This window comes from Electrophorus electricus, chromosome 13 (assembly GCF_041902795.1).
Source record: "Electrophorus electricus isolate QZ-2024a chromosome 13, ASM4190279v1, whole genome shotgun sequence".
NCBI classification, from domain to species: domain Eukaryota; kingdom Metazoa; phylum Chordata; class Actinopteri; order Gymnotiformes; family Gymnotidae; genus Electrophorus; species Electrophorus electricus.
The window spans coordinates 11,897,354-11,923,475 of record NC_137509.1 but is presented as its reverse complement, the minus strand read 5'-3'; the positions used below and the strand labels follow the sequence as shown (position 1 = coordinate 11,923,475).

The window sequence follows — 26,122 nt, the reverse complement described above, 5'->3', positions numbered from 1 at the left end:
TGTTCTCAAGCTATGACTTTCGTTGTCTTTTGCTCGCACACCAGTCATTTCACCATTAAATGCACTAGTTAACGCTATGAGCTATCCACGCTACACTGCATGTTTTTTTTCTGGCCTACACCGCGAATAACAGCTTTGATGTGTTTGTATCTGTAGTCTGCTCTGAAAACTCTCTGACATTATCGGCTGTATTCCTAGGTACTGATGAAGAAAATAACAGTGCATTTCAGTATGACATTGAACGCGACTGAGTCTTTTTTGGAGTCACCTGCAACAGGAGCAACTGCTTTTTATTTTTTAAATAACGTGATTTTCGAGGTAGCCGTTTTACATCCACGTGATAATTTGCTGTGCGGTTGTTGACTCCGTGTTGAACTACATTTCCCAGAAGCCCAGGGTGCGCGGTTTGCGTGGTGAGGATCGACCGTAAGGGGCTTCAGATACGCAACGATGAGCGCCTGCGATCGGTTGACACCGACGGCTTGAGTGAGGCGCGGTGAAGACGACACGCAGACGTATTTTAAAGTACTTCGGTCGTTGTTTTCTATGTTTGAGTTGAAATGAAAATCGTCCGATAAACCGATCACTTTAGAAACAATGGATACTGGGAAGATTGTTCACATGTGGTCCCGGGAATGCGCGTTTACTCGAATTACCTGGATTTAGTTTATCAAACTGTCTTGATTGTCAGGATTATTTATGCATCGCCGTGACGAAGAAATTATCCGGCTAGCTAACTAGCTACCTAAATAACTGTCTTACGGACTAAAAAGTTGAATCCATAGTTTAGGCACAGCGGGAATTTGGGAATTGTGTGAAAATCTTTGGTAGATTTGTTTAACGCAAAGAGCGAAGAAAATCGCCCAGTTTTGTCGTCTGGGGAAGAAGTCTGATCTTCTGTTAGCTTAAGCGGGCTGGTTAGCTATTTTAGCTAACTAGTCTGCAAATCGCCGGCCGGGGTTTGCGCCCAAGCCAGGTGAAAAAAAGACGCTGTCCATTGGCACCGAAGTTGCGAGGACCTCAAAGCTGAGGTGACAATGCTTGAAATAATGTCTGAGCACCAAGGTAAGTGAAACAAATCGAATCGAATTCAAATCCTCAATGTAGGAATGGCTAATCTCGCTAGCTAGCTAACCAATTTAGCTGGCTAGATAATACAAGTCATCGGTCTGTTGGCTGGGTGTTATTGACCACTGAACAGCTTGCCAAGTATTAGCTGCTGTAGCGTGTCATAGATAGTAATCTAGCCATGATGTATATTTGACGGTCATAGTTTTCGAAACTTTGTTTTACTAGTGTTGAGGCCATTGGCGTCAAATATTCGTTAATTTGCAACAAATCGCTAGCCTAAAACTGGATGGCCGGTCTGCTAGCTAGTGTTAACGTTGGTTTAACTGGATGTCATACTGCTGTTGCTACTGGTAATTTCTGACTAAATCGATCAACCAACTAAGAATTAACGCTAGCTAAATCACATTTAATTCTAAGCAAAAATATTTCGGCAACCACCCATTAATGTTAACCCATCACCACCTTCGTGCAAAATGTTAAACTACTTCAAGTAGATCGCTAGCGAGCTAACGAGGTAGCAGGCTAACTTAAATCACCTTCGACATAATTGCGTTGTTCGCTAGTTAAGCTAACTAGCTATTTTCCAACAGTTGGAACAAGTCAATTAACTAGCTAGCTATCTTAGCTACTAAAGTTGACTTCCCCGTTTTTTTCTTCTTAGTGTCTAAGTATGATGTGTCCGGCTTTATCTCCAAACAACCAACTTCCTTGCTCACGTCTCTCAATTTACGTTTATAGCGATTGCTGGCTAAATGGCTAGTAAACTTGATAGATAGCTGACTACAGTCCCAGTCCCCGAATGTTCCGTGTGCTCGCTAATGTTAGCACTTATTGTCAAGTTACAGATAGCAGCGGTGCTACACGATGGGGTGAACGTATCGCCATACATTTAATTCATATTGTACAACTGTTTCATTAATTGTTTATCTTGGACCGAAAGATATTGGAATAAAGCCTGAAAACCAAACAGAAAAACTGTTACTTGTTACTAGCCAGGTTGCTAAATAGCTAGCTAGCTAAGGCTACGTGTATGCGCGTGTACATTGAAAATCATGTCGTCATACGAGATTGGTATTAAGCGATGGATCATCCAAGTGTTCTATTGTATAGCAATGTTATTATTTTCTTAAAAATAGGTAAATGAAAGCTCTAATCAGTGTCCCGAGACCTGGCTAAGGTGTTTCAATGTATTGCAATGCAACCCTATCGTCAAACTTTCGTTTGTAAACGTCAACTTAGGATAAGTATGCTTGTTTACTTATCTGCTAACAATACCTGGCAACACTTTGTAAAACTCTTAAAGTATGAGGTGACTAATGTAAAGATACTTAAGAAGTAAACAGTCGAACTTTTCAACCTGTATTTGCTTTCTTTTTGATGCAGATTCATTACTGAAATGCAAGGCAGAGCCCCTGGTAAGTTTAGGAAACTTATCAGCTTTTCTTCAGTGGGTAGACCTCATCATGATTCTTAGGGTATGGTCAGAAATAGTGATTGAGAATCTTATTTTCAGCCACCAGAGAGACGAAAGAGAACAGTAGAGGACTTCAACAAGTTCTGCAGTTTTGTCTTGGCCTATGCTGGGTATATCCCCTCTCCAAAAGAGGTTTGTCTCAGTAATTCCACATTGTTTTTTCCACACAATTTCTGCTTAAATGCACCCCCCCCCCCCCCCCCCCCGTTTTTAATTTTTTTCCCACCAGAACTTAACTTGGAGTAAAAAACATTAGATTTTATGTGACCAGTATTAAATATGCTTGCAGTTAGCATAAGTGTATTATTCTATTGCCTCTGTAGGAGAGACCGTGGTCTCCAGCCTCTTCCAGTTCTCCCCATAGCTCTGGCACCTCAGCTGAAGGTGGCATGGGTAGTGGAGCCAGCTCAAACATGGCTGCAAACTGGGGGGGTGGCACCTCAGACCTCCATACTATTCACACCTTTGTGCGAAAAGCCCGTGCCAACAAGGGCGTCAAGAGCATGCGACGCCTACCTTCTGACAGCACTCTGCTTGACAAAATGAGACTAAAGGACTCCCTTTACGAGGGCCAGGCAGGCAGCAAAGCCGAGCGCAAGAAGGACAAGAAGCTTAAGCGCCTTTCTCTTGGCTCGGGTGCAGGCGATAGCAGCAGTAGTGGTGGTGAAAAGCGTGCCAGAATCAAACGCTCTAAAAACCCTAAGCAGCCCAAAGTCCTTAAGAAGTTTAAGAGTTCTGCGCCCAGTGAAACAGACTCTGAGACTGGCCTTGGTCAGGGAGAGGAGCATTCAGATCGGGGAGGGGTACCTGTGCATGGGCTGCAGGCTCAGGGAGCCGGGCTGGTAAAGGCTGAACAAGAGGAGGCAACTAGAGAGGCAGAAATGAGCTCCAGTGAAGGGGAGACGTGGATAGCCGATGAGGATATCATGGTGGAGTCAGGTGAGTGGCCGTACCTACTTGCATTAGATAAATAAAGGGTGCTTAATGTAGTTGGTCTGACAACACCAAAGAATTTTTGTTATTATGTCTGTCCAGTCATTGTTAATTTAAATTGCTTTTATGAACAGTAGTGACTTTGTTCATTTCAAAGTACATTTTCATTACTTTTTATATATAATAATTTCGCATTGCCAATTATTTCACAACATTCACATTGTTTTTATAACTGGCTTTTGTACTTTGTTTAACTGAATTGTGGAAGATTTAAAAATGTAAATTAAAACACTGCATAAAATGTAATTTGCTGTAATGTCTGTGCATATATCATGCCATAACTTGAACCATAATCCACTTTATTGTTTTGTATGTGTTGAAATACATGTTTTCCAACATAGGTTTTCCTAAATTAAATGTATTTTTACAGCGTTTTGAAATACAAATGTTTGAATGAAATCCATGAATCTGTTGCATTTCACTCCCAGTTTAGGTGAATGCTCCAACATGTACTTTGCTGTTTATTACACTTTATTACACTTCATCAGAACATTTGTCACAGGATTGTGACTGGAATGTTCTTATTTTTGTGCTCCTTACATTTAGGAAAAGCAGAGGTATGGGGGCAGAGTTTTCCAAGCCTCACCCTTTACTATGTGGAGGCAGTGAAATGCGATAGCTGCTTGGAGTTCATTCAGGGGTTTGAATTGTATTTCAAAATGGCATGAAAAACATGTTACATTTAGGAAAAGCAATGTTGCAAGAATTGTATTTCAATGTGTACATGCATACACAGCAGAACAATAATGCTGGCATTTAATTTTTTAGTGGCCTGATAAGTGCACACATTGCAGAAAAGCAATAACTGAATTCAGCGTTTACTCTTGTATCTTGTTTTTCACTTTTTAAAATCTTCTATAATTATTAATCATTGTATATTTTAACTGTGGGTTTCATGGATGTGTTGGTGATTTATGATGTCTTGGAGCTTTACCAAGCAAATTGTGTGTCATAAATTATCTATCTTACAAGATGGCTAAATCTGTAAAAGCACATAATCAAAAAGTAATCGGTAATTATGAGATGAATGTGCTGAATGTTTTAATTCATGTCTGAACATCTATATTGGGTGAGCCATACAGGAATTTCAACCATTTTTTAAATAAATCCTTTGCAGTCTACAAGTGTCTTAAGTCTGCAGCCCACAGACATTACCATGTACTTGGTATCTTCCCTGGGGAGGATTTGCTAGGCATGTGATCCATCTTTCATTTTATACTTGTTTTCAAAGGCATTTAGCTTTCAGTATAAAACTGTAGTTGCTCTGACGGGTGAATGAAAAAATAAACATTCCACTTTTTCATTCTCAAAAACCTCAGTGTAATTTTGTCCCCATGTTTAGGGTGATTTGGGAGGAATTTGGCTTAGAGTCTTTCAGATGCTTCTGTGCAAATTATCCTGCTGCTGCCACGGGAAGACACAGTATCAGTAGAGGCGAGTGAGCCAGGTCCATTGGCAGCCCAGTGTGTCCATGCCAGCACATTTCACACATACTTTGGTGTACTCTTTTTCTTCGTACTTAATTCTTTACGCTTTCTGCCACACTGGACCAGTTTAGACTTTCTCACCTGCCTGGACTGTGAACTGACTTTTTTGTTTGTAGGCAACCAGTAGTAAAGTGCTGGTGATCTGCAAATTGTGCTAGTGTTTCTTCTCTTTATGGAAGTATTTGACACATCTGTGGCTACATCCTAGATTGTGTTCTTGGTCTATTTTTTCTTTTTCTTCTTTATAATTTTTTTCTTTATGAATCTGTTCTTCAGACATCTACTACTGCGGTCTTGTGGGCTGTAATGTTGTTTTTTCATTTTGCTAAATTCTTCATGTTCCAGACAGTTGATTTGACACATTATTTTAACTTGGACTCTTATTGATTCTTTACTGGCTCTGACTGCTTTGGTTCCCATGAGACAACAGCAGCAACCCCAGATGCCAATACCGTGTGTATAATCTACTCGATACTTTATGCTGATTCTCTACTGCATGAAGTAACAATGCACATCTGGCAAAATCACATCTGGGAGGCCAAGTGTCCAATTATTTTCGGTCTTCTAAAATGGAAATGGTTGTCCTTTCCACATGGTTCACTCAATATGGATGTACACATCTTCGAATAGAAGCTGACAGTCATCGCTTTAACATCATAGTTATAGTTTCATTTTGAATCCAATGTTCAGGAGTACAGAGCCAAAACAACCAGCTATTATTTACAAACTTTACATAATAAAAACTATCATTTAAATGTTGTTATAGTGCTTAAAATATTGACTGCAAACCCCCAATCTATCCAGGTGACGACTCATGGGATTTGATCACCTGCTACTGTGGAAAGCCCTTTGCTGGAAGACCCATGATTGAGTGCAACCAATGCAGCATATGGGTTCATCTCTCCTGCGCTAAAATCAAGAAATCCAATGTGCCAGACATCTTCTACTGTCACAAGTGCAGGGATGCTCGACGGTCGAGCCATAAAAAAGACAATTAAAGAAGATACCCACTTCCTGAAAGCCCCGAATGATCCCGTCCTCAACACCATAACCTCAAAAACACTGTTTTTGAGGGGGAACGTTTTTCTCCAGTCCGTGATGCTGGTTGGTGTCCCTCCTGCCCATGTTGCAAAGTTATTTACATATTTGACAATCATAAAGATCACTAAAATCACGAGGGTAATTTCTTTATGTTCACAGGCAAACTTAGAGAGTGGTTACAAAAGTAAGGTCTGACCACCACTTTGGTCTGGTTATCAGGACTCACTGATGTTTTATGGTGATGCTTTCAGATTGGAAAGCTTTTTTAAAAAGAGAGAACAGTTTTGTCTGTCCACATGATGGAACAACCCATGTACAGGTTATTAATTCCAGTGCTCATTTTAGACATCTCAGTTTTTTTGCTTTCAGCATAATTTTTAAATCTAACATTTTGATTTGTGTGTTACAAGCTATTAACAAGTAGGCATATTGAAAATGTCTTTAGGTTGGTTACTAGTGCTTTATGATCTCTGTATGATTGTCAGCTCCATGGCAAGCCGGTCAATACCTAGCACTTACCAATCAACCCCAGATCACTCCGTGCTCAAGAGAGGGAACATTTTTCTTGGATTTGTCCTGTCAGACAAACTTTACAGTATCAGATTGCTTTTTTTTGTTGTTGTTGTTTGTTTGGTTTTTTGTTTGTTTGTTTGTTTGTTTTTTTGTGGACTTTATTGAAGAAACTAACTTTAATATTTACGGTGCCCCATCCCTTTCCCTCTGCATAGAATTAGCAGTTTCGCATTGTGTTAACTCTTTATTTTTGGTTTACTTTTGAAGGAAAGTTTAAGTTTTGTGAGTTTTGAATGAATGGTGTTAAGATTTGGAACAGCCATCTGCTTTCTGCTAACACCCCCAGTTGTAATTACTTTTTGTTCAATTATTGTTTAAAAAAACAAGGTAAAAGGGGTTTTAATCTCTTATGTGAGAACTGCTTCAGATCACACCCAGAATATTAGACATTGTGTAACTCTTTCAGGACATTTGAAAGTAGTTTGGAGTCCAGATCTCTTGTGTACAGAAAAGAGTTTATGCTGCAAGAGTTGTGGCATATTTTGTTTGTTGATTTTCTTTGTTTATTGGTGAGGTGGGGGAGTTTCTTGAAATCCCCAAAAGGTAGACTTTGACCCCCACCTCTCCTATTTTTTTACTCTGTAAATATTATATCCTTTGAACTGTACATATATGAAAGCAAAGAGAAAAGCCAAGCAAATGTTATATTTTTGGCATCTGATGTTTCTTTAACTGTATTGGAAGAAATAAAGCCTTTTCTTTATTGGGGATTATATCAGCCACAAATGTCTTCTATCAGTGTGCTTTTGTTAAAATTATATTTAGTATAGGCACACAAGTACAGTGATTTGTCAGTTTGAATACCACTAGAGGGCGATATTAAATAGTAATAAATAAGGTATGAAGGCTGCAAAAATAAAGTTAAAAAGTAACACACAATGTTAAAAACTGTTAACATACAGATTTCGGGATACATATCAAGCCTAACCATAGATTTGAAGAATTTAATAGTGAGTCCCTGCTGGCAGTCTAATTTAGTTTAAGACTACAACTTGTCCAAGTCTGTAAAACACGCTGATGTTGGTCGAACTATCTTGTCCCCATAGCTGATCATTCAGTGTAGTGGTCCCAGTGTTCCTCTGGTTCATCCTGAAAGAGATAAACATTAGCCGCCTTCTTTTTACATTAACCAGTTTGGGAAAACCAGCTCAGCCGATACTAGTTTATTTAACTAATCAATTGTGTGCCTCAGTTTTGTAAAAACTACAAGATATTCTGTAATATATTTAAATGCAGCATGAGCCATATATCAGTAGAGGTGTTTAGGTTGACAAGCTCACCTTTCTGTGTCTGCTTGACAAATATGAACTACCAATCCGATCCAAAGGCACAGTTACCCTCACACTACAAAGAGATCGGAACAAAATGAGTGGGCTGTTGGTTTACAATACAATTGTCAGTTGGACAGACAATTATTTTAAAATGTTTGTTTTGTTTTTAACCTGCATTAAATGCATTAGTGCTGGATCTTTGTCTCAGTTTCCTTCACTCACCTCTTTTCCTTGTTCTTGTGGCGGTGGGTGTTAGGGAAAGGTGCTGAGATGCGTTCCACTGTTGAGGGGAAGGCAAGAGGCGACCGAGCTGGGTTGCGCTCCCAATCCTGGGTCATTTCCCCCCCATTATCGGGGACAAACTCTGCCAGATCAGAGAGCTCAGACAGGTGAGCGGACAAATCCTCATCAAGCCTGTGGGTACTCTTTGGGGAAAACAGAAATAGCGGAACAAGGTTATTTAAAGACCCAAATAAAAAGGCTCAAGCTTCTTTTTCAGACAAGAAAGATTTCCTAAATATTTTACAGAAGAAAAAGATCACTAAAGATGACATTTTTTTAATACATTTTTTATATTTGACACCACTGGTAAGAATGATGCTATAGCTAAACATTCTATATTTAGCTACATATACAGCCAGCAGTATAATAACTTTTTTGGTACGTGGCACTTACTCTGGTGAACCGTAGCCTGTCTGGTAAAAGGAATGAATACAGTTCATCTATTAAACAACAAAGAACCAATTTTGGCAGCAAACACTTGGAGGGCCTCATCTGTGGGGGGGTGGACAGAAACACAATGGACATACAAAATACTATAATTACATTAATACATTAATACATTTGTAAATGTGAATGCTCATAGTTAAATATGCAAAACATAGTGTTCCTTAGTGTCATTGTTGCAACACATTTACATTGTGCATATCAGTCAACATCATTTCTCTGCTTCATTTCATCATTTTTCAAAAGATATATTTGTAGACTACATGATTTCAAAGAATGTAGCACTTTCCCGCATTACCTTTTCAGTATTCTTGAGGAATCGTCTGCAGTGGAACCCACTCAGTCAGTGTCAGGGTTGTTGTAAAGTTGCCCTTTGCCTCTTTGGCATGACTGTTGGGGTATTTGTAGACCTGAAACTCGGGTGGGTTTATATATGCCGTGGATGGCAGGATGATTATGGATAGGGTGGGTGGGAATGTGTGTGTGTGCGCAAGATGACTTTACCCACCCTCCACTTTAAGGAGAACAAGCACAGATGTGAACGTGCTGTACAGAACTGTTTACAAATCTGGTTTCAATCTGGATAGAGAAGGTAAAGAGGTCAACGACTATCTTAAGTTAACTTTAAAAATATTAAACAATTTGACAAGAGTACAGTGTCACAGATCACTGAGACATCAACAAAAACAATTAAATATGTCACTAATGCAGATTTAATACCTTCACTTTTTTATGGATATATCGAATGCCTGCATTCTGCATCCTACATTGTTATACATTTAGTAGCAACATGCAGTTAAAATAAGTTTTTAAAAACCCAAATACAATCATAACTCCGGATCTTTCATCTTTTTCCACAAAAGGCACGAGTCATGAGCAACTTAATCTGCAGTCACTTCAACCCTTTGTCAGACTGAACACCCCTAGATTAATAACACAACTGTGTATTTATTGGCATATATTGCTTAAAGTCTAGGCTAGAATAAGTATTTAACCCTGATAGAACATGAATTCTCATCTGTTTTAAACCATTCTGTTGTTCCTTTGCTCCCCTATTTCAGCTCCTATTAAGCTTGCATTGTCCCAGAAACACTGTGGAATATAGTCATGGCCAAAAGTTTTGAGACTAGCACAAATTTTGGTCTTCACAAAGTTTGCTGCCAATTTGCATTAACTCTAGATTGTGAAGAGTGATCAGATGAATTGCAATTAATTGCAGTCATTCCTTGCCATGAAAATTAACTTCATCACAAATATTTCACATTTCAGCCACTGCATTTCAGCTCTGCCACAAAATGGCCTGCTAACATCATTTTTGGTGATCTTCTCGTTAGCTCAGGAGAAAGTGTTAATGAGGACAAGGCAGCTGCTATCACTCTAGCATGCTGATTAGAAGAGCAGACTGGTTGCGTTAAAAGGGTGGAGGTGCTTGAAGTTTTTTTCTGTTAACCATGGTTACTGCCAAGGAAACTTTTGCAGTCATCACCGCATCACATCAAAAGGGCTTCACAAGCAAGAAAGCACCTAAATCAACCATTTATCAAATCATCAAGAACTTCAAGGAGAGAGGCTCAATTGTAGTGAAGAAGGTTTCAGGACACCCAAGAAAGTCAAGCAAGCGCCAGGACTGTCTCATAAAGAAGATGCAACTATGGAATTAAGTCACCACCAGTGCAGAGCTTGTTTCGGAATGACAGAAGGCAGATGTGAGTGCATCTGCACGCACAGTGAGGCAAAGGCTTTTGAAGATGGCTTGGTGTCAAGAAGGGCAGCAAAGAAGCCACTTCTCTCCAAGAAAAACATCAAGGATGGACTGACATTGTGCAGGAAGTATAGGGATTAGACTGCAAAGTTAATTTCTCTGATGAAGCCCCCTTCAGACTGTTTGGGACATCTGGACATATGATTGTCTTGAGAAGAAATGGTGAGCACTACCATGAGTCCTGTGTCATGCCAACAGTGAGGCATCCTGAGACCATGCATGTGTGGGGTTGCGTCTCATCCAAGGGAGTGGGTTTGCACAAAAGTTTGCTTAAGAACACTGCCATGAATAAGAAATGGTATCAAAACACCCTCCAGGAGCAATTTGCTGATGAACAATGCTTTTTCCAGCATGACCAAGCACCATGTCACAAGGCAAAAGGGATAACCAAGTGGTTTGGTGAACAAAACATTGCAATTTGTCCTGGCCAGGAAACTCCCCAGATCTCAATTTCATTGAGAACCTGTGGTCAATCCTCAAAAGGAGGGTGGACAAACACAGAAACTGTGATCAACTCCAAGCACTGATTAGGCAAGAATGGATTGCCATCAGTCAAGATTTTGGCCAGAAGCTGATATCCAGCATGCCAATCTGAATTGCAGAAGTCTTAAAAAAGAAGGGTCAACACTGTAAATATTAAGCCTTTGCTTAAACTGGATGTAATTGTCAAAAGTTTTTTAAAAAAAAACCTATGAAGTGCTTATAATTGTACTTCACTACAGCATAAATATCTAATAAAAGGATAAAAAAAACTGAGGCAGTAAACTTTGAAAACCAGAATTTGTTAGTCTCAAAACGTTTGGCCACGACTGTATAGGTGGACCAGTCAAAGAAGCAAAACCTACCACCTAAATCCATCCAAGTTCACAGGTGTGTGCACCCATATAATAACTAAATTTACTTTCTCTTACGCACTCTTTAAATGCTCAGTAGCAATATTCAACCACAGGGTCAGATCAATGCACAGACATTTAGGGGTGCAGTGGTTCAGAAATTCCTCCATACAGTTTGGTTTTGTGGCTTGATGAACATTCAGGCCTTTAGAATAGCTTTTGCAACCTTTTTCATCTTTAGGTAAATCTACAATTTTTTTAACACGTCCTGAAAAATCCTCTGATCACAGCATAGCCACTGATAGTTTTAGAAGCTCAGTAACTGAACATTGTGTGCCTCCAGTCTCATGACATTAAATGTAACACCTGACTCCAGTTCTTAGTCGTTTGCCTTGAACTCAAATTCTGAGTTATGGCCTTTGAATCCAAGCCTGGTTCACAAAAGTTGGTTGAAGTGATTGGTCAGTAGGTTATCATACCTGGAGTCTAGGTACAGACAGGATGGACAATCTGCAGCAGCCAGCCTTTAAGCAACAAGAATCCCAAAAGAACTAGAAGTTCAGCAGTTGCCTGGACAGTGAATTTTTAAGCAGTGTGTTCAGTTTTTACAAGGAGAAATCTAGCAGTTATTAATTTATGTACATTGTGTATGTCTATTATTTTGACTACTGCAGAAAGCAAGAACAAAGGATTCACAAGCTTTGTCTTGCAACAGTATAAGGTTATCAGTCAAACTCATCTCAAGTGAGATGGGAACGTTCTCAACAATATGTATATTTGTGCTATTAGTTGACTGTACCTCTACCCTACAATGAAAGTTAAGAAAGAGTTATTGGAAAGACATGAGCATGTGCAATGAGTAGTTCATGTGTGTGGTCATCTGGAGCATCTGATTATGCGTTTCATCGCTAGATTCCCATCCAGACACTTGTTGTCCACCAGGAATAGTAGTATTGGCAGGCATGGAACATGCACATTGAGAAAGGAAAGAGGACGAGGCCTCTCCGGGTAGCTTACCAGCAGGTTGACACGTTTTCTCTCTTCCTCTTTTCCCGCCCTCTCCTAATTAATGCTATTTTTGGCCTCAGGGACCACAAAACACTGAGAGGCTGCTGACAGATAAAGAACAGTGTAAATAAACTTGCAGTACTACACAAGCCCCACGAGCCCGCCCAGACGTCTGTCAACACAATCTCAGAGCAGATAGGTGGCGCCGATGGCTCTAATTAGTACCAGGGAAAAAATTTTAAAAAGAGAGAGCAAACAGGAGAAAGTGTGCAGGCGCGTACATGATCATCTCTGCCCCCTCCACCCGAGGTCTCTGCTCTATAAGTACCCTGATGATCAGTCGAGCCAAATATAGAACAGCTGTCCATGAAGCATATTGAAATTGCCACTGATTTTCTTCTATAGATCATGTTTCACTGTATTATTGATCAATAAGGATATGCTTAATAATATGTAATAGTGTTACAGTTTTTTTGCTGTATGTTAGGCCTGAACAATTAACCCAATTCATATTAAAATTGCGATATAAAATGGATGCAGGTTTCAAATTGAAAGAGTTGCGATATTCATTTGGAATTAATGTTAAATAATTTCACCCGATTTTTTTTTTTTTATGTAGGAACAAGATGTGCGTAATTATGCTGGACAGATGTTTAATACTTTGTGAACCATGAATACATACATGGAGATTAACTAATCTCATCTGAACACAATCAAAAATGGCTGTATTGGTCAGAAATGTTTTAATTGGATATTATTCCCTCATCACTACTACCAAACACTGAATTATAAATTGTAAGAAGGCAGCTGGAGGAAGAAATATGCAAATTATGTTTTTCTCAGCTTCACATGGCACACGTTAAAATATTTATTTATTAATACACAGTACATTGCACAAGGCCCTCATTCCATTGTTGATTTTCAAGTCACTACATTTAATATTTTGTCTTTAGTCAAAGAAAAGGTTTCCTTCTTTATCTGCCTGTAGTTTACTCCCTACTCTGTATCTTTAATCCAGAAAAAAATCAGTTCCTGATAAGACACTGCCTGACTGATTATCTGGTACTGCAGTCATAACACTAAATGGACTGCTACACAAGACAGTACAAGTGGACTTGCACCACAAATAATGCTTGAATTGTTTTGTTTCCAGTTTGCTATTTAGTCTTGAATAATAATAATAATAATAATAATAATAATAATAATAATAATAATATAATAAATATAAGACCCTAAAGCATTTTCATATTTTGGTGAGCTTTTATTACTTATACCTAGTCATCCTATTACATAAAGCAATGTTTGTTTAAATTGTACTTATTTTATAGTTTATATTTTACAAGACATTGTTTACAGAATTTTGGCTCCACTTAGCGTATGAGCAAGCCAACAGTGGGCAAACTCCCAGGAGTGGAAAGAGAGCGTGTGCTTGTGTTAGCTCAGTGGTTAAGGTAGTTGACTTATAATCAAAAGGTTGATAGATCAAGCCCCACCACTGCCAAGTTGCCAGTGTTGGGTCCCTGTGCAAGACTCTCAATTGCTCAAGTTGTACTCATTCATAATTGTAAGTTGCTTTGGATAAAAGCATAAGGTTAATATTGATTAAACCTGTTTTATATTGTTTGCCTTGTACTGCTTTACTAGCTGCCCAGGTTCAAGAGTGGAGTATAGTATAATGCTCACTGTACGTTTTATTAGCAGGGAGTTTTAAAAATTGTAATATATTTGAATTATTTCCCTAATGAAAATGTTATTTGTATAAGTGTTTTTTTCACTGTTAGTAATTACCTTTCATTTGCTGACTAAATAAATATTTTCTTATTTGAACACAAAATGTATAGCCTATAGTGTCAGAAAAAAATTAGTCTTAGTCTTAAGGTTAAAAAAGATAGGGCACGTAGGTATCTGATAAATATTGATTGATTTTGGTTTTTGTTTTGTTTTTGTCTTTTTTTTCTTATATGTACAATTAAAAAAATAGAGTTTCTTTTTCTGCCCATTGTCCAAGTAGATCACCAATGCTTTGCCTCAGTTCTGTTTGTTTAACCTACTCCATGCTGATGGATGACAAAGGGATGTGTTTCACCATTGTTAGGGAAACAGGATGTTGCTAAAGTACACACATTAGTTCCTTCAGACAAAAGTGAACTAAAACAAATATGGACAGGTTTTTTTTTCCTTCATGTTTGCCTTTGATGGGATCTTGAGGGGTGCCAGCAAAAAAAACATTTTAAAAAAGCACCCAAAAAAAGGAGAATGAAAAGGATATTTTAATGTGTACACAAGGTCATTTCTGACAGAGGTCCTTCTTCAACTGCAAAATGCTTCTCTCTCATAGATAACATGCAGAAAACAGCAGTGGTAAAAGTGATGGAATTTGGAAAAAAGTTGCAAACTAGGGAGTGAACGAAGAAATAGAGAGGACATGGAAAAGTTAATACCAAGGCTAATTGTCCCACTGAAAGTTAACTGTGGTGATGTGGCACTTGGGGCTGCGACCCATAAACTGGAAGAGTGGCTCCACAGTTCCCAAGAGATCCCAGGAATGAGTGCAGAGTGCAATCCTAGGAACAATGATCTTAATATCTTAAAATTTTGTGTATGTATAAGTTAACTCAGCTGAACAATTTGAGAATGTTTAAATATATGATTTCATATATATATATATATATATATATATATATATATATTTTTTTTTTTTTTTTTTTTTTTTATTATTTTTATTTTTTATTTTTTTTTCTCAAACATTCTCAGTTTGTGAAATATCTGCCCTGATGATCTGCAAGTCCAATTATTGTGAAATGGAATTGTGTATTGGTGCAACAACTGCTAAGCCAAGTCGTAGATAACGTAGACTCACAAATTCACAAAGCAGAGCTGCCAAGTGCTGAAGCACGTAGCATGTCCTCTGTGGCCTCACTCACTACAGAATTCCAAACTAACTCTGGAAGCAACATTAGCTCAAGAACTGTGGATCAGGAGCTTCATGAAAACGGTGTTCCATGACCGAGCAGCTGCACATAAGGCTGAGTTCGCTATGTGCAATGCCAAGCAGCAGCTAGACTAGCACAAAGAATGCTGCCACTGGACTCTGGAGGGATTCATTATCTGGCAGTCCGATAGACGAATCTGGATTTGGCAGATGCCTAAACAACGCTACCTACAAGAATACATGGTGACAACAATAAAGTTTGATGGAGGAGAGAAAATAGTCTGGGTCTGTTTTGGGGGGTTTGGGGCTAGTGCCCAATGTTTTGAAGAAAGCGCTAAAGCACGTGTATAGGCATAAAGCCGCATGAATTCCGTTATCGTTCAAGTGGCATGACCACGAATTGGATACGAATCTGATCTAGCATCTCAGAATAAAGTGACTCAAATCTGATTTGGGATGATAACATTTTTGTGACATTAAGACAAAAAAAAAAATCGGATTTGAATCGCTGTAATGTGAACGTAGCCTTATTGTGAGTCATAAGCTATATATACGATTTCCATATGTCCTCTTCCTGGACATGTTCTCTTTTTGGGACCTAAAAAACATATTTGTAAAATGTCCGAGATTTTGGTTTTCATTTCATGGTGACATTACCTACACGAGTGCTTCTCACCGTGTGTGTCGCTTATTTCTATTCTAAATCACTGGGCCACCCCGGCTATGTGACGCTGTCATTGTGCTTTTTCTTGCTGATGCTGCCCTCTGGTGGATTGTTGGTATATTTGCAAGTAAAGATTGTTCTCAAACTCACAGATTCCTCTTCCTCGGAAGATGGCGTCCTTTTGCACGTTTTATAATTGCGATTAATTAATTTCTGCAGTGTCAATATCTAATTTTTATTTATATGCACGGCTTATTGTGAAAAAACACACTTTATGTAAATAAAATATATATTATTTCAAATATAAACGATTAGAAAACTGCATAATTTGTAACGTGATTTTACAGTCATCTGATTAATACATAATACATGTTTATATATTGCTGTAAATTAATGCTTTCTTGATTAGGTTTAACACTGTATTACTGCAGTTGGATAGTAACCTATTAGTCAGACTTTCTCATGTCTTCAACTTAAGGAGAAAAAAACATTTGGGCGGAGTAAGCTTTTCAACGAACATGGGTCAAGCGCATTCTTGAGTCAAAAACGGTTCAACGAAAGTGAAGACGATTTTTTTTGTCTGTTTTTGTCGAGTTGCGGAAATTAAAGGTGCACAGAGTTAGGTTATTCGTTATTAAGGACCATCAAATTACTTCCTAAGAGGTGAGACTTTATTTTGCTACTTATCGGCGTTTTGGTGTCAGGCGTGTTTTTATTGTCGTATGAGCTAATATATGTCGTATTTTGTCTTTGTTTATAAGCTAATGGTAGCCTTTTATTTAATAAGTGCAATATTTTTAGCTCTATAGGCGTGATTCTTCATTCCTTTGTTTTATTCTTGGGAAGTCTACGTTTCCGGAACAACTCGTTGAGGTTTTAAAGATCACTGATACCTTCTGTGAACTAGAAATGTTACTTTTAACATTTGTACAGGTTATCTTAAAGTTGGAGGTTCACACCTGCTGGCACCCGTAGCTAGCTAACAATTAATTACAAGCAGCAGACGTTTTATGTCCTTTAGGATGTCTTATCCTTTAGGATAAAATGTATTCGATTTTTCAAATAAGCCAAATGTGTTTTTAATATATCTGCTGGGTTTTGTTTTTGTTTGTTTTGTTTTGTTTTTAGCTTTTTTTCGGATTTTGTTCACTCGTTTACTGATATTAGCTTGAGGATAATGCAATGATGTTATCTAACCAACTGTCTTTTCTTCTTGATTGATGAAAATATTAGAGAACCAAACAAGCTCTCGCTGCAGTCGCCGCACCCACTCACATTCACGCCAAGTTGTTCTATCTTCACGCATGTTGTGCGTTTTGATTAAATAGGCCATGCGTGTTCCGTGTTGCGTGTGCCAACGTCTCCAAAAACAGACTAAGTTTTCTGATCAGGTTACAGTGTATTCAAAACCACTAAGGTATTTTTTCATGTTTTCCACAAATATTCGACTTCCGCATATGCATGAAAGTCTTTGTTGCCACATCTTTGTTGCCACATCTGAATAATGGGGCTATAGTTCTGGCAATGCCTTCAACCAGTCTTGCTCTACATTGTATGGTTGTTTCTATAGGCTCTGACACAGTGCCAGTAGGCAACACTTTAAAACATTTTTGTTCGTTTGTTTTTGTGCTAGGTTTATTTCAGACCAATCTCCCTGAGGAGGAGAAGACTTGCTCATAGACCTCACTAACATGTCCGTTCAAGGTAATTAAATTTTCCTGCTTGCTAGACCTTAAATTTTCCTGCTTGCTAGACCTGCTTCTGGCTGACTATACTTGTTTTCTTTAGAGAAGGCGCCCCACACCTCTCAGTTCTTTCGTGAGCTAGTGGGGGGGGGCGGGTTTAAAATCTGTTTTTGTTTTTTAATTTTGGTAAAATATCTGTTACTGCACAGTCGTGACATTAATACTCATAAAATATTTCATATTATATTATGGACTTGTAGGAAAGTAGCAACTTCATATTTTTGAGCATACATTTTTACACATCAGTATTTGTGCTTGAAGTTAAATTAAATAATATTTCCAGACCTCTTTCATTTATAGCATGCAATAGGTTCATTTGGACCATGGTGAACTATATCCCTGTTTGTCTTTTAACCTTAAGGTTCTATCTTCAGTGCATCACTGAATCACAGATGCCTACTAGGCCTCCATTTAATAGAAATAATGCTTTTGTGTTTACACATGACACAGTGTAAACACCAAAGCAGTGTGAACAGAAACAGTTTTTTAGAAAGGTTGAATCTAGGTCTGTGTTGTCCTGTGTTGTTTTGCTGTTGTTCATGTCTACATTCAAGTCATGCACAATTTTCAAAATGTGTACATGTGTGTGCTTCCCAGACAGAGCTTTTTGCACTTGTTTTCAGTGCAACTTCAAACTACTACATCAGCTCTCTGCTCAAGTTACTGTGATAAGAAAAATATAGCTAGGTGCATTTTTTAAAAATTATTTTTGTATGTTTTATCAAGTAGACTTCAACAGATTTTAAGGACAGCACAGCATAGGTGTGTGCTTTATGCACAAATTGCTGTATTTAGGCCAAAGGGTTAGGAAACAAACGCAAACATGACAATAAATGGTGTGGTTAACAACCAAATGGTATGTGATCTTCAGATCTCTTTAGACTGGCTGTATGAGGCTAATATAGCTAACAAGTAAGGGAAACTTATGCTCAGCAATGTTCATTTTGCAAACTGCATACTGAGACTGAATTTGTCATTAGTTTCACAAAGACCTGCAGTTGTGGTTTCTGAATCTACATCGCATATAAATGTATTTTATATAGTCAAAGTAGTAGAAGCCAGTATCTTTGTTTTTGTGCATGGATACCGAATAAGCAAGTTTATCTGAGATTACTTAACAACACAACAAGTCAAGTGCATAATGATTTTGGTGGATCTTCTTTGAGTTGTTGGCTAGATTAGCCCTGTAACTACAGAATTTAAACACCACAGCATTTTTGGCTAATTGAGTGCATTTGGAGTAAAATGAAAATTATGTGGATTTCATTGTTCACATTGTGTGGATTTACATTTTTAAAAAATCTTTTATATTCTGTTATACCAAAGGTGGGCCACAACAAATCCTTTGTAATGTACCAAGAGAAGAATGAATGGGGTTACTCTGTCGGCCCTTCCCCAATCTTATTTCACTTCTGCACGTTGCAGAAGTGCATTGTATTGATGATTTGTCACACTGTCCCCCTAGCTGAAGGGTGTGATGCAGTTCTCTGCTAAACCACTGCTACCTCAAACTAAAATATAGTTATTATTGCGGTGTTTGCTTGGACCCTTATTCAGTTAAAGGACCCAGAGTGAATCTTTCAGATTTGAGTAGTTTTGGAGTCTGAAACAGCTGCTTCCAAAACACATGGTTGTTTTAAAATCACTTAAGTGTATGGTTATGTATATAATACAACAATTTGATTGTCTTTTGTTGTCATGCTCTATCTTAAAACTCCCAAGTTTGGCAGAGTCACTTCAGACAGAACTCAGATCTGATACCGTTGTCAGCTAAACTCTTAACCGTTACAACGAAAGCATAAACGTTCCTCAGCTTGGCTTGAAAACAGTGCCTTTATCTACCACCATCAAGCTCTCTCTGGCCTTCGTCAGACACAAAGCAGGGCCAGTTTCCTAGTCTGATTAGGTTGACTTAATTATTTCACATATAGTCAAGTGACTTCCTAACCCTTATTTAGTGGCCCTGTTAGGAGTCCTTGTGTGCTCTCAGGAGAGCTCTGTAACCTGACTCAGCTAGAGAATTTTTACTCAACCAACACTCAGACAAATGCAATTTTGTGAAATATACTTGCACAGGTAAACATCTTTCTCGGATATTAGATATGACCTCTACAAAATGTATATTTATATTAACCTTTTCTGTAGGTCAATTACATAGACCTCAATGTGTTGGCATTTTTATTATTTTTAAAAATCACTTTCACTCAATGTTTCTAGCTCACAATAAGGCAAATTAGTTATTTATTCTGTATGAATAATATTTCAACGCTTCAGAACATGTTTAACTCATGTTACGTTTAAATCTAAATGAACATACCTACAAAACTGTATCTGGTTATTTTTAAAAGGTCCCTTTGTAATCTCATGACTGACTGCGTTCTTGTATAATGGCATTATTAGTTGTTTCTTCATTTCCTTCAGGTTACCAATCCCCAAACCAGCCCCCACACCCCATACTCCAGGAGGGTGGCTACTCCATGCCCCCCTACCCCATAGGAGGCTATGGAGACCCAGGACAGGCCCCACCTCCTGTAGGATTCAATATGGGTTACCAGCAGGGCCCAAATCAGCCGGTTATGTACCAGCCAGGCCCAGTTAGCCCACCGCAGCATCCGGGTCAGGTGTCCATATCTACCTATGGAGGTAAATATCAGGAGAGAAATGTTCAATTCACCTGATCTCAAAAAGACATTATAAAAGGCTGTTTTTATTTTTATGATGTATATTGTTATTTAAATTATGACTTGAAAAATGCAAGAAAGTAAATGCACTGATAATACCTTATGTTTGTGTATAGCAGGTTAGATTAAAACCAATTGTATAAAAGATATTAACATATTCCACTCCTGATTTATGTTTTCGTAAAGGACCGATTAACTTTTCAACTTTACAAAAATGGTAATGATTATACGTCATGCATAGTACTGGATGGATGATTGTTTAAAATCACCTATCCATTCATTGCAAAGTGGGAGAGTTTCCTGAACACGGATTAAACCCAGTGGGTTAGGGAAACTTTCCTTTAGTGTGTTTAATCTTTCGTGTACATCCCCTGAATCTTTTTCCGTACTGTTAAGGTGGTGCGCCGTACTCTTCTGATCCAGCTACAGCAACCTTAGTACCAGCTCCTGTATCCGTACCTGTGGGCGTTCCCCCGGGCCTGGAGTATTTAACACAGGTAGAACCCTTTCTTGTCTTCTTTCTGTCCCTCTCTACTTTTCATCTACTGTCAGTAACTTGGCCTGATTGCTTAACTTTTGTAGATTGACCAGGTCCTGATTCACCAGAAAGTGGAGTTGCTGGAGGGTGAGTTTGATTTTTAACCAGCCATTGTCATTCTGTTTGTTGTAAAAGAGCTGTCAACAAAGTGAGGAAATCCTTTCAAAAAAACAATGTCAAATAAGATGGTGGGGAAATGACTAAAGACTAAAAAGTCAGCATCTTCATGAGAATATACCTTGTGAATTCTTGAAAGGGAACATTTTATACAGTCTTACTCATAATCCGGTTAATGTGTCAGGCGCACCTCTTTATAATGGAAATCAGAATTTACTAATTTATCTCATAGTGTTCACTAGCTTTGAGACAAACAACAATTATGAGATCAAGAACACCCTGGGCCAGAAGATCTACAAGGCTAAGGAGAAGAACGACTGCTGCACACGAAACTGCTGTGGCTCGCTGAGGAGCTTCGATATGAAGATCAAAGATAACACGGACCGCGAAGTCATTCGACTGATCCGACCTTTTCGCTGTGCCACCTGTTGGTGCCCCTGCTGCCTCCAAGAGGTACATGCATCAGCCAGGGCTGTTTTTAATGTGGCATAGAGGGGAAAGCACACCTGCTCTGAGATCAGTAGTAGTAGTTACAGATGTATTCTGTCTTTTGGTGTTTGTAGGGGGATATAGTGCCTTAGTGTAATGGTTTTCTCAAGTCTAAATAGGTTTGCTTGGTGTGACCTTTTTGCATGAGTACTGACTTATCTTGCAATGTTGGGAATAGTGCTGGCGTGTGTTGTGGTTCAGAGCTGCATCACAGCATTGTCTGCAACCCGCACGTCCTAGCAGCTTAAAACTACTTTTCCATAAATTAAGTGTCAGCTCCTTGGCTTCTTCCATTTGCTTATTGAGCCAACATAGTCAAAATGGACAATCTTGAATTGGTCTTAACTGGCTCATCTCCTTGGTCTTGTCATGAGAAAACATTTAAAAAACAAACTCCCTAACATTGGCTTCTAGTCCGACTGCTTATCATGTGAAACACTTTCTCTTTTATTGTGTGCCAATTCACATCCATTCCCAACAAACATCTTAACAGGAAATCAAGTCAGGATGCCAGACTATTGCAAAGCTGCTGAGCAGCGATTCTCTCAAATGCCTTACATGAGCACAAAGCATGTGTTTCTAGGTTTAAAAGTTGAAGGTCAATCTATTTCCACTTGTGCCTGACAGTAAACTTGACACATGACACCCTGGCATGGTATAAACGTACACAAACGGCCACTAATTTAAACTCTCAGCAAGCACTAATTACAACTGAGTACTTATTTTTGTGGTGCTTTTGTTTGTTTGTTTGTTTGTTTGTTTTTATTTAAATTCAGTTCACTTTTTGCATGTATATGCCTTATAGCACTTAAGGAATGAAAAGGGAGGTGCCTGTTCTAAAATAAAGATTGCTTTGTCGCCAGCATTTTATTCTAGTATTGCAGTAAACGTAAAAAAATAAAAATAAAAAATAAAAAAGTATAACTATATCTTTGCAGACACGTTAAAAATATTCATTTTCTCAAGTTTTGAACGCCTATATTTTCATTTATAGAAGCTGCTGAAGTCCACTTCAAACACCCACCCACCCAATAAATAAATAAATAAATAAATAAACACCCCACATGTCCTTATGCATTTACTGTATGAAAAATGAGTGCAAAAGGAAATTGGTATGGTCGCCCTTCCGTTTCAGACCCATCTCCTAACCGCATGATTGTGTGTACAAGAATGAGCTTGTATGGGTTGTTGTGGGGGTTTTTTTTTTTTCTTTCCCTTTCTTCTTCCATAAATACTCAACCATAAGATGTTTACTGCTGTAACAAGAATTGTGTGGCTTCAAGACCATAACATTGCTATAATGAAAGATTTGCTGGCTGTGATTTAGATAAAAAGTACAGAATTTGCCTGTTTATACTCAATTTTCTGCAGTTTCAGATTTTACATTTGCTGTAATGTGAATAACATACCTGTGATTTTTTTTTTCCCCCTTAGATGGAAGTGCAAGCACCCCCAGGCACCACCATAGGCTACGTGTCTCAAGACTGGCACCCCATTTACCCAAAATTCTCCATCCAGGGTCCTAACAAAGAGACTCTGATGAAACTGGAGGGCCCTTGCTTAGCCTGCAACTGCTGTGGGGATGTCAACTTTGAGGTAATAATAAAGAACTGAATAGAGAGTCAGTGTCTTTCATGCACTGCCATTATGTTTGTAAACTACATTTTGTAGTATATAAATTAGGGACTTGACAGCTTCAGAAATCTGTGTGGGTTCTAAGTAAATGCCCTTTGTATTTTTTAATCCAGCTCCTATTTGCTTATCCTATTATAGCTTTTTCTTAAAACTGATGTTTCAGTAACATATTGGATACAATTCATTTTTAGTTATTTCAAAAGTATAAAGCTGCAAAGTTAGCTTTTTTTTTGGGGGGGGGGGTTAAACTTTTCCAAATAAACACAGTTTGTATCCATTCTCCCATGAGACATCTCCACTTCTCCTCAGCTCAAAGGCAACAGTGGAGGAAAACGTATCGGCCGAATTAGTAAGCAGTGGAATGGCCTGTTGAAGGAGGTCTTCACTGATGCAGACAACTTTGGCATCCAGTTCCCTATGGACTTGGATGTGAAGATGAAGGCTGTGCTAATGGGAGCTTGCTTCCTTATTGTGAGTGTCAACATCACGACACATTGTAGTGCTACATGTACCACTATCTGTTCTGAGCTTAAAGGAGCAAGTCATTTTTCCACCAGAAAGAAGCAATATTTATGAAAGTGATTATTTTTTACATTTTTTTCTTATAAAGTGCAGCACCGAGATATGAAGGACCAAATTGTTTCGTAGTCCTCAAATGAACCAGTTTTATGTTCCAGTGAGCAGGTCTCATGGAGGTGTTTAAAACCCCTGAAACATTCAGTGATGGTGATATTAGGTATCACTATAATGGCTGGTTCATAATTTGAAAAAGGATCATTGGAAAAATTACTTAATGTTCGTTTACCGAGTATTGTGAGCTGCCTTTGTTAGGCTGCAGTGGTCATTCAGGTCATTTTGCTGCTGATTGAGTTATACATTTTTCCATTTCAAGCAGAAAAATGATGTGCATCATGTGTCACTTTTTATGTGGTAACTAATCAGAAGAAGGGGATGTATAAATGTGAATCAGAAGTCGAAGTCAAAACAGAGAGGGACAAAATTGTATTAGCTGTGTGGGAGCACAAAGGTGTATGAAGCAAGCTCTCTTGAAGCAATTTCTGCTGGAATTTTGGGCGTATTACTGTAATCAACAAATATATAGCACTTTGTTTACTGGTGATGTTCAAGGCAGCCAGGTTAGCCAATGACTTGAACACATACCCAAACCCCTGACTTGCCAGAACGAATAACCAGCGACATTGATCAGATTCATAATAAATTATTGTAAAGAGTGACTAAAGGTGAGAGTAAATGAATAATAACTTTCCGCCAAAACACTTGCCATAAAAATCTGCTCTACTTTTTCTCAGCTTGGTAAAATGATTTTTCACAGTATCCACTCTGCCGTGTGAATGTACCCTCAATCTCTCAAGTGGTTTCTTTGAGCAAACCACTTTCTTTATGAAAGATTCCCACATTACTCACCTATCCAGTGTAAATGTTGACTGAGCTTCATAAAAACAGATTATGGGGGTACATTTAGAATTCATACCCCATGTATTGCCATGCACAATTTGTTAACTGCGACTGGCCACAATGCTATGGGCCTGCATAATTTTAAGAACGCACCTATAAGATTGTTGTACCTAATTAATTGGCCAGTGATGCTATGTACAAGTAGGATGTTTGTAGTGAAGAAGCTGTGTGTGTGTGTGAGTATGTGGGGGCAGTAAGACCTCCTGTACACCCTACACAGTGGAAATGCCTGTCATAATTCTGTTTTGTCTTTGCAGGATTTCATGTTCTTTGAAAAAGTTGGAGACTCCAACCAACGTAACACTGTTTTCTCATAAGGAATGAGAAGGCATTCTTCAAAATGTCTTAGTCTATAGATATGCTTCTTTGGACTTGTTTTAGATAACAACATTTTCTGACAGTCTCCAGTATGTTGAGGTAACTCCTACCCATTTAACAATACACTCCTGAAAGCTCGCCGAGCTCATAAGTTCCACTCCTTCAAGTAACTGGAATTCTTCTCCTTTCACTGTGTCTGTTTTAAGACCTGACCAAAATCTAGAAACCAAAGCCTTGGACAAAAGCTGAGTGACTAAACCAGTTTTTCCAGTTGCTATGTAAATACTGACTACACACAGTCTTTTAAACCACAAGCTATTGTATTTACCCTCATTGCTGATAGTACTATATTGCATTAGTCCCATGTAGCTTGGTGTCCTGTTAATAATTGATGTGATCTATTTGTATAGTGTTACATAAATCAGGTTAGGAATGGTTTATAAGATGTTTGATTTAATTCCAATGCCATTTATTACATGGGTGTTTTCAATACCTCCCAAGCTGAATAGAAGCAACATATTTTGTATGATTTGTTTGATATAAAGTTACCTGTGCAACTTTTTCCTCTATCAAGAATTCTATTCAGATTTTATTACAATTTTAAAATATTTCAATTGTAAACAACTAGAAAAATCTTTTTTGTTACTTACTTTGTGTAAGTAATTTTTTGTTTATTGATATGTCAATAAGTGAGATCACCAATGTATGCCTATGGATTGATAGTTGGGAGTATGTGGAGGGGGATCAGTAATTCTTTACTTTGTGTGGTGGTGGAAATCCCTATGGTGGATGACAGCATGCATGAAGAACTTGTTCCAGGGTGTGGGGAAGAAGCATAACTCCCCAGATTTTCAAAACATATGGCTGTATTTATTATAATGGGTAACACGTTGCTTTTGAAAGTGACGCAGCATTGTGTGGCTTACTAATGTAAATTGGTAGAAGTTTATTCTATTCCCATGGATGAACTAAATGTGTACCAACAGCTAGAGTCTAGTATGTTTAAAGTATTTGACATGTAACCATGCTTAATGAAAATATTTCCATACACTCACACACTAAAATAGTAACAAATTGTGAATTCTCATTTTACATCTTGGTCGAGTTTAATCTGTGTAAAGAAAATGAATCATTACATTGGTAAATTTAGATTAGAAACAAGCAGTATGTGATGAATATGAATAAATACATACATGTAAGTGTGTGTGTGTGTGTGTGTGTATTGCTACTGTAAAATATATTTTTTAAATTGTAAAGGCACGGGGGGCATTCTTGGTTATACACTTTG

The 26,122-nt window shown here is 38.2% G+C and overlaps 3 protein-coding genes across 5 annotated transcripts; 2 read left to right on the top strand and 1 right to left on the bottom strand.

Annotated features, from left to right (window-relative positions):
• The first annotated feature begins 442 nt into the window (after window positions 1–442).
• phf23b (PHD finger protein 23b) lies at window positions 443–7,365 on the top strand. Its single transcript, XM_027015626.3, has 5 exons — window positions 443–1,065; window positions 2,455–2,486; window positions 2,585–2,677; window positions 2,869–3,484; window positions 5,830–7,365. The coding sequence occupies exons 1-5, from the start codon at window positions 1,038–1,040 to the stop codon at window positions 6,021–6,023; spliced, it is 963 nt and encodes a 320-aa protein (XP_026871427.1). The 5' UTR covers window positions 443–1,037; the 3' UTR covers window positions 6,024–7,365.
• A 122-nt stretch (window positions 7,366–7,487) lies between these two features.
• LOC113580818 (uncharacterized) lies at window positions 7,488–9,645 on the bottom strand. Of its 2 annotated transcripts, XM_081694794.1 has the most exons (5): window positions 8,935–9,645; window positions 8,586–8,684; window positions 8,133–8,335; window positions 7,920–7,983; window positions 7,488–7,728 (listed from the first exon to the last, which is right to left on the bottom strand). In XM_081694794.1, exons 2-5 carry the CDS (start codon window positions 8,682–8,684, stop codon window positions 7,690–7,692), a joined length of 405 nt encoding a protein of 134 aa, XP_081550920.1. In that variant the 5' UTR covers window positions 8,935–9,645; the 3' UTR covers window positions 7,488–7,689. The 2 variants fall into 2 exon arrangements, with proteins under 2 accessions (XP_081550920.1, XP_081550919.1); XM_081694793.1 differs by having other exon boundaries at window positions 8,586–9,645.
• A 6,690-nt stretch (window positions 9,646–16,335) lies between these two features.
• On the top strand, window positions 16,336–26,033 carry LOC113580820 (phospholipid scramblase 2-like). Of its 2 annotated transcripts, none has more exons than XM_027015630.3 (9): window positions 16,336–16,498; window positions 17,469–17,539; window positions 20,002–20,223; window positions 20,658–20,758; window positions 20,844–20,886; window positions 21,149–21,369; window positions 22,840–23,001; window positions 23,350–23,511; window positions 24,774–26,033. In XM_027015630.3, the coding sequence occupies exons 2-9, from the start codon at window positions 17,527–17,529 to the stop codon at window positions 24,831–24,833; spliced, it is 984 nt and encodes a 327-aa protein (XP_026871431.2). In that variant the 5' UTR covers window positions 16,336–16,498; window positions 17,469–17,526; the 3' UTR covers window positions 24,834–26,033. The 2 variants fall into 2 exon arrangements, with proteins under 2 accessions (XP_026871431.2, XP_026871430.2); XM_027015629.3 differs by having other exon boundaries at window positions 19,981–20,223.
• Window positions 26,034–26,122: the final 89 nt, after the last annotated feature.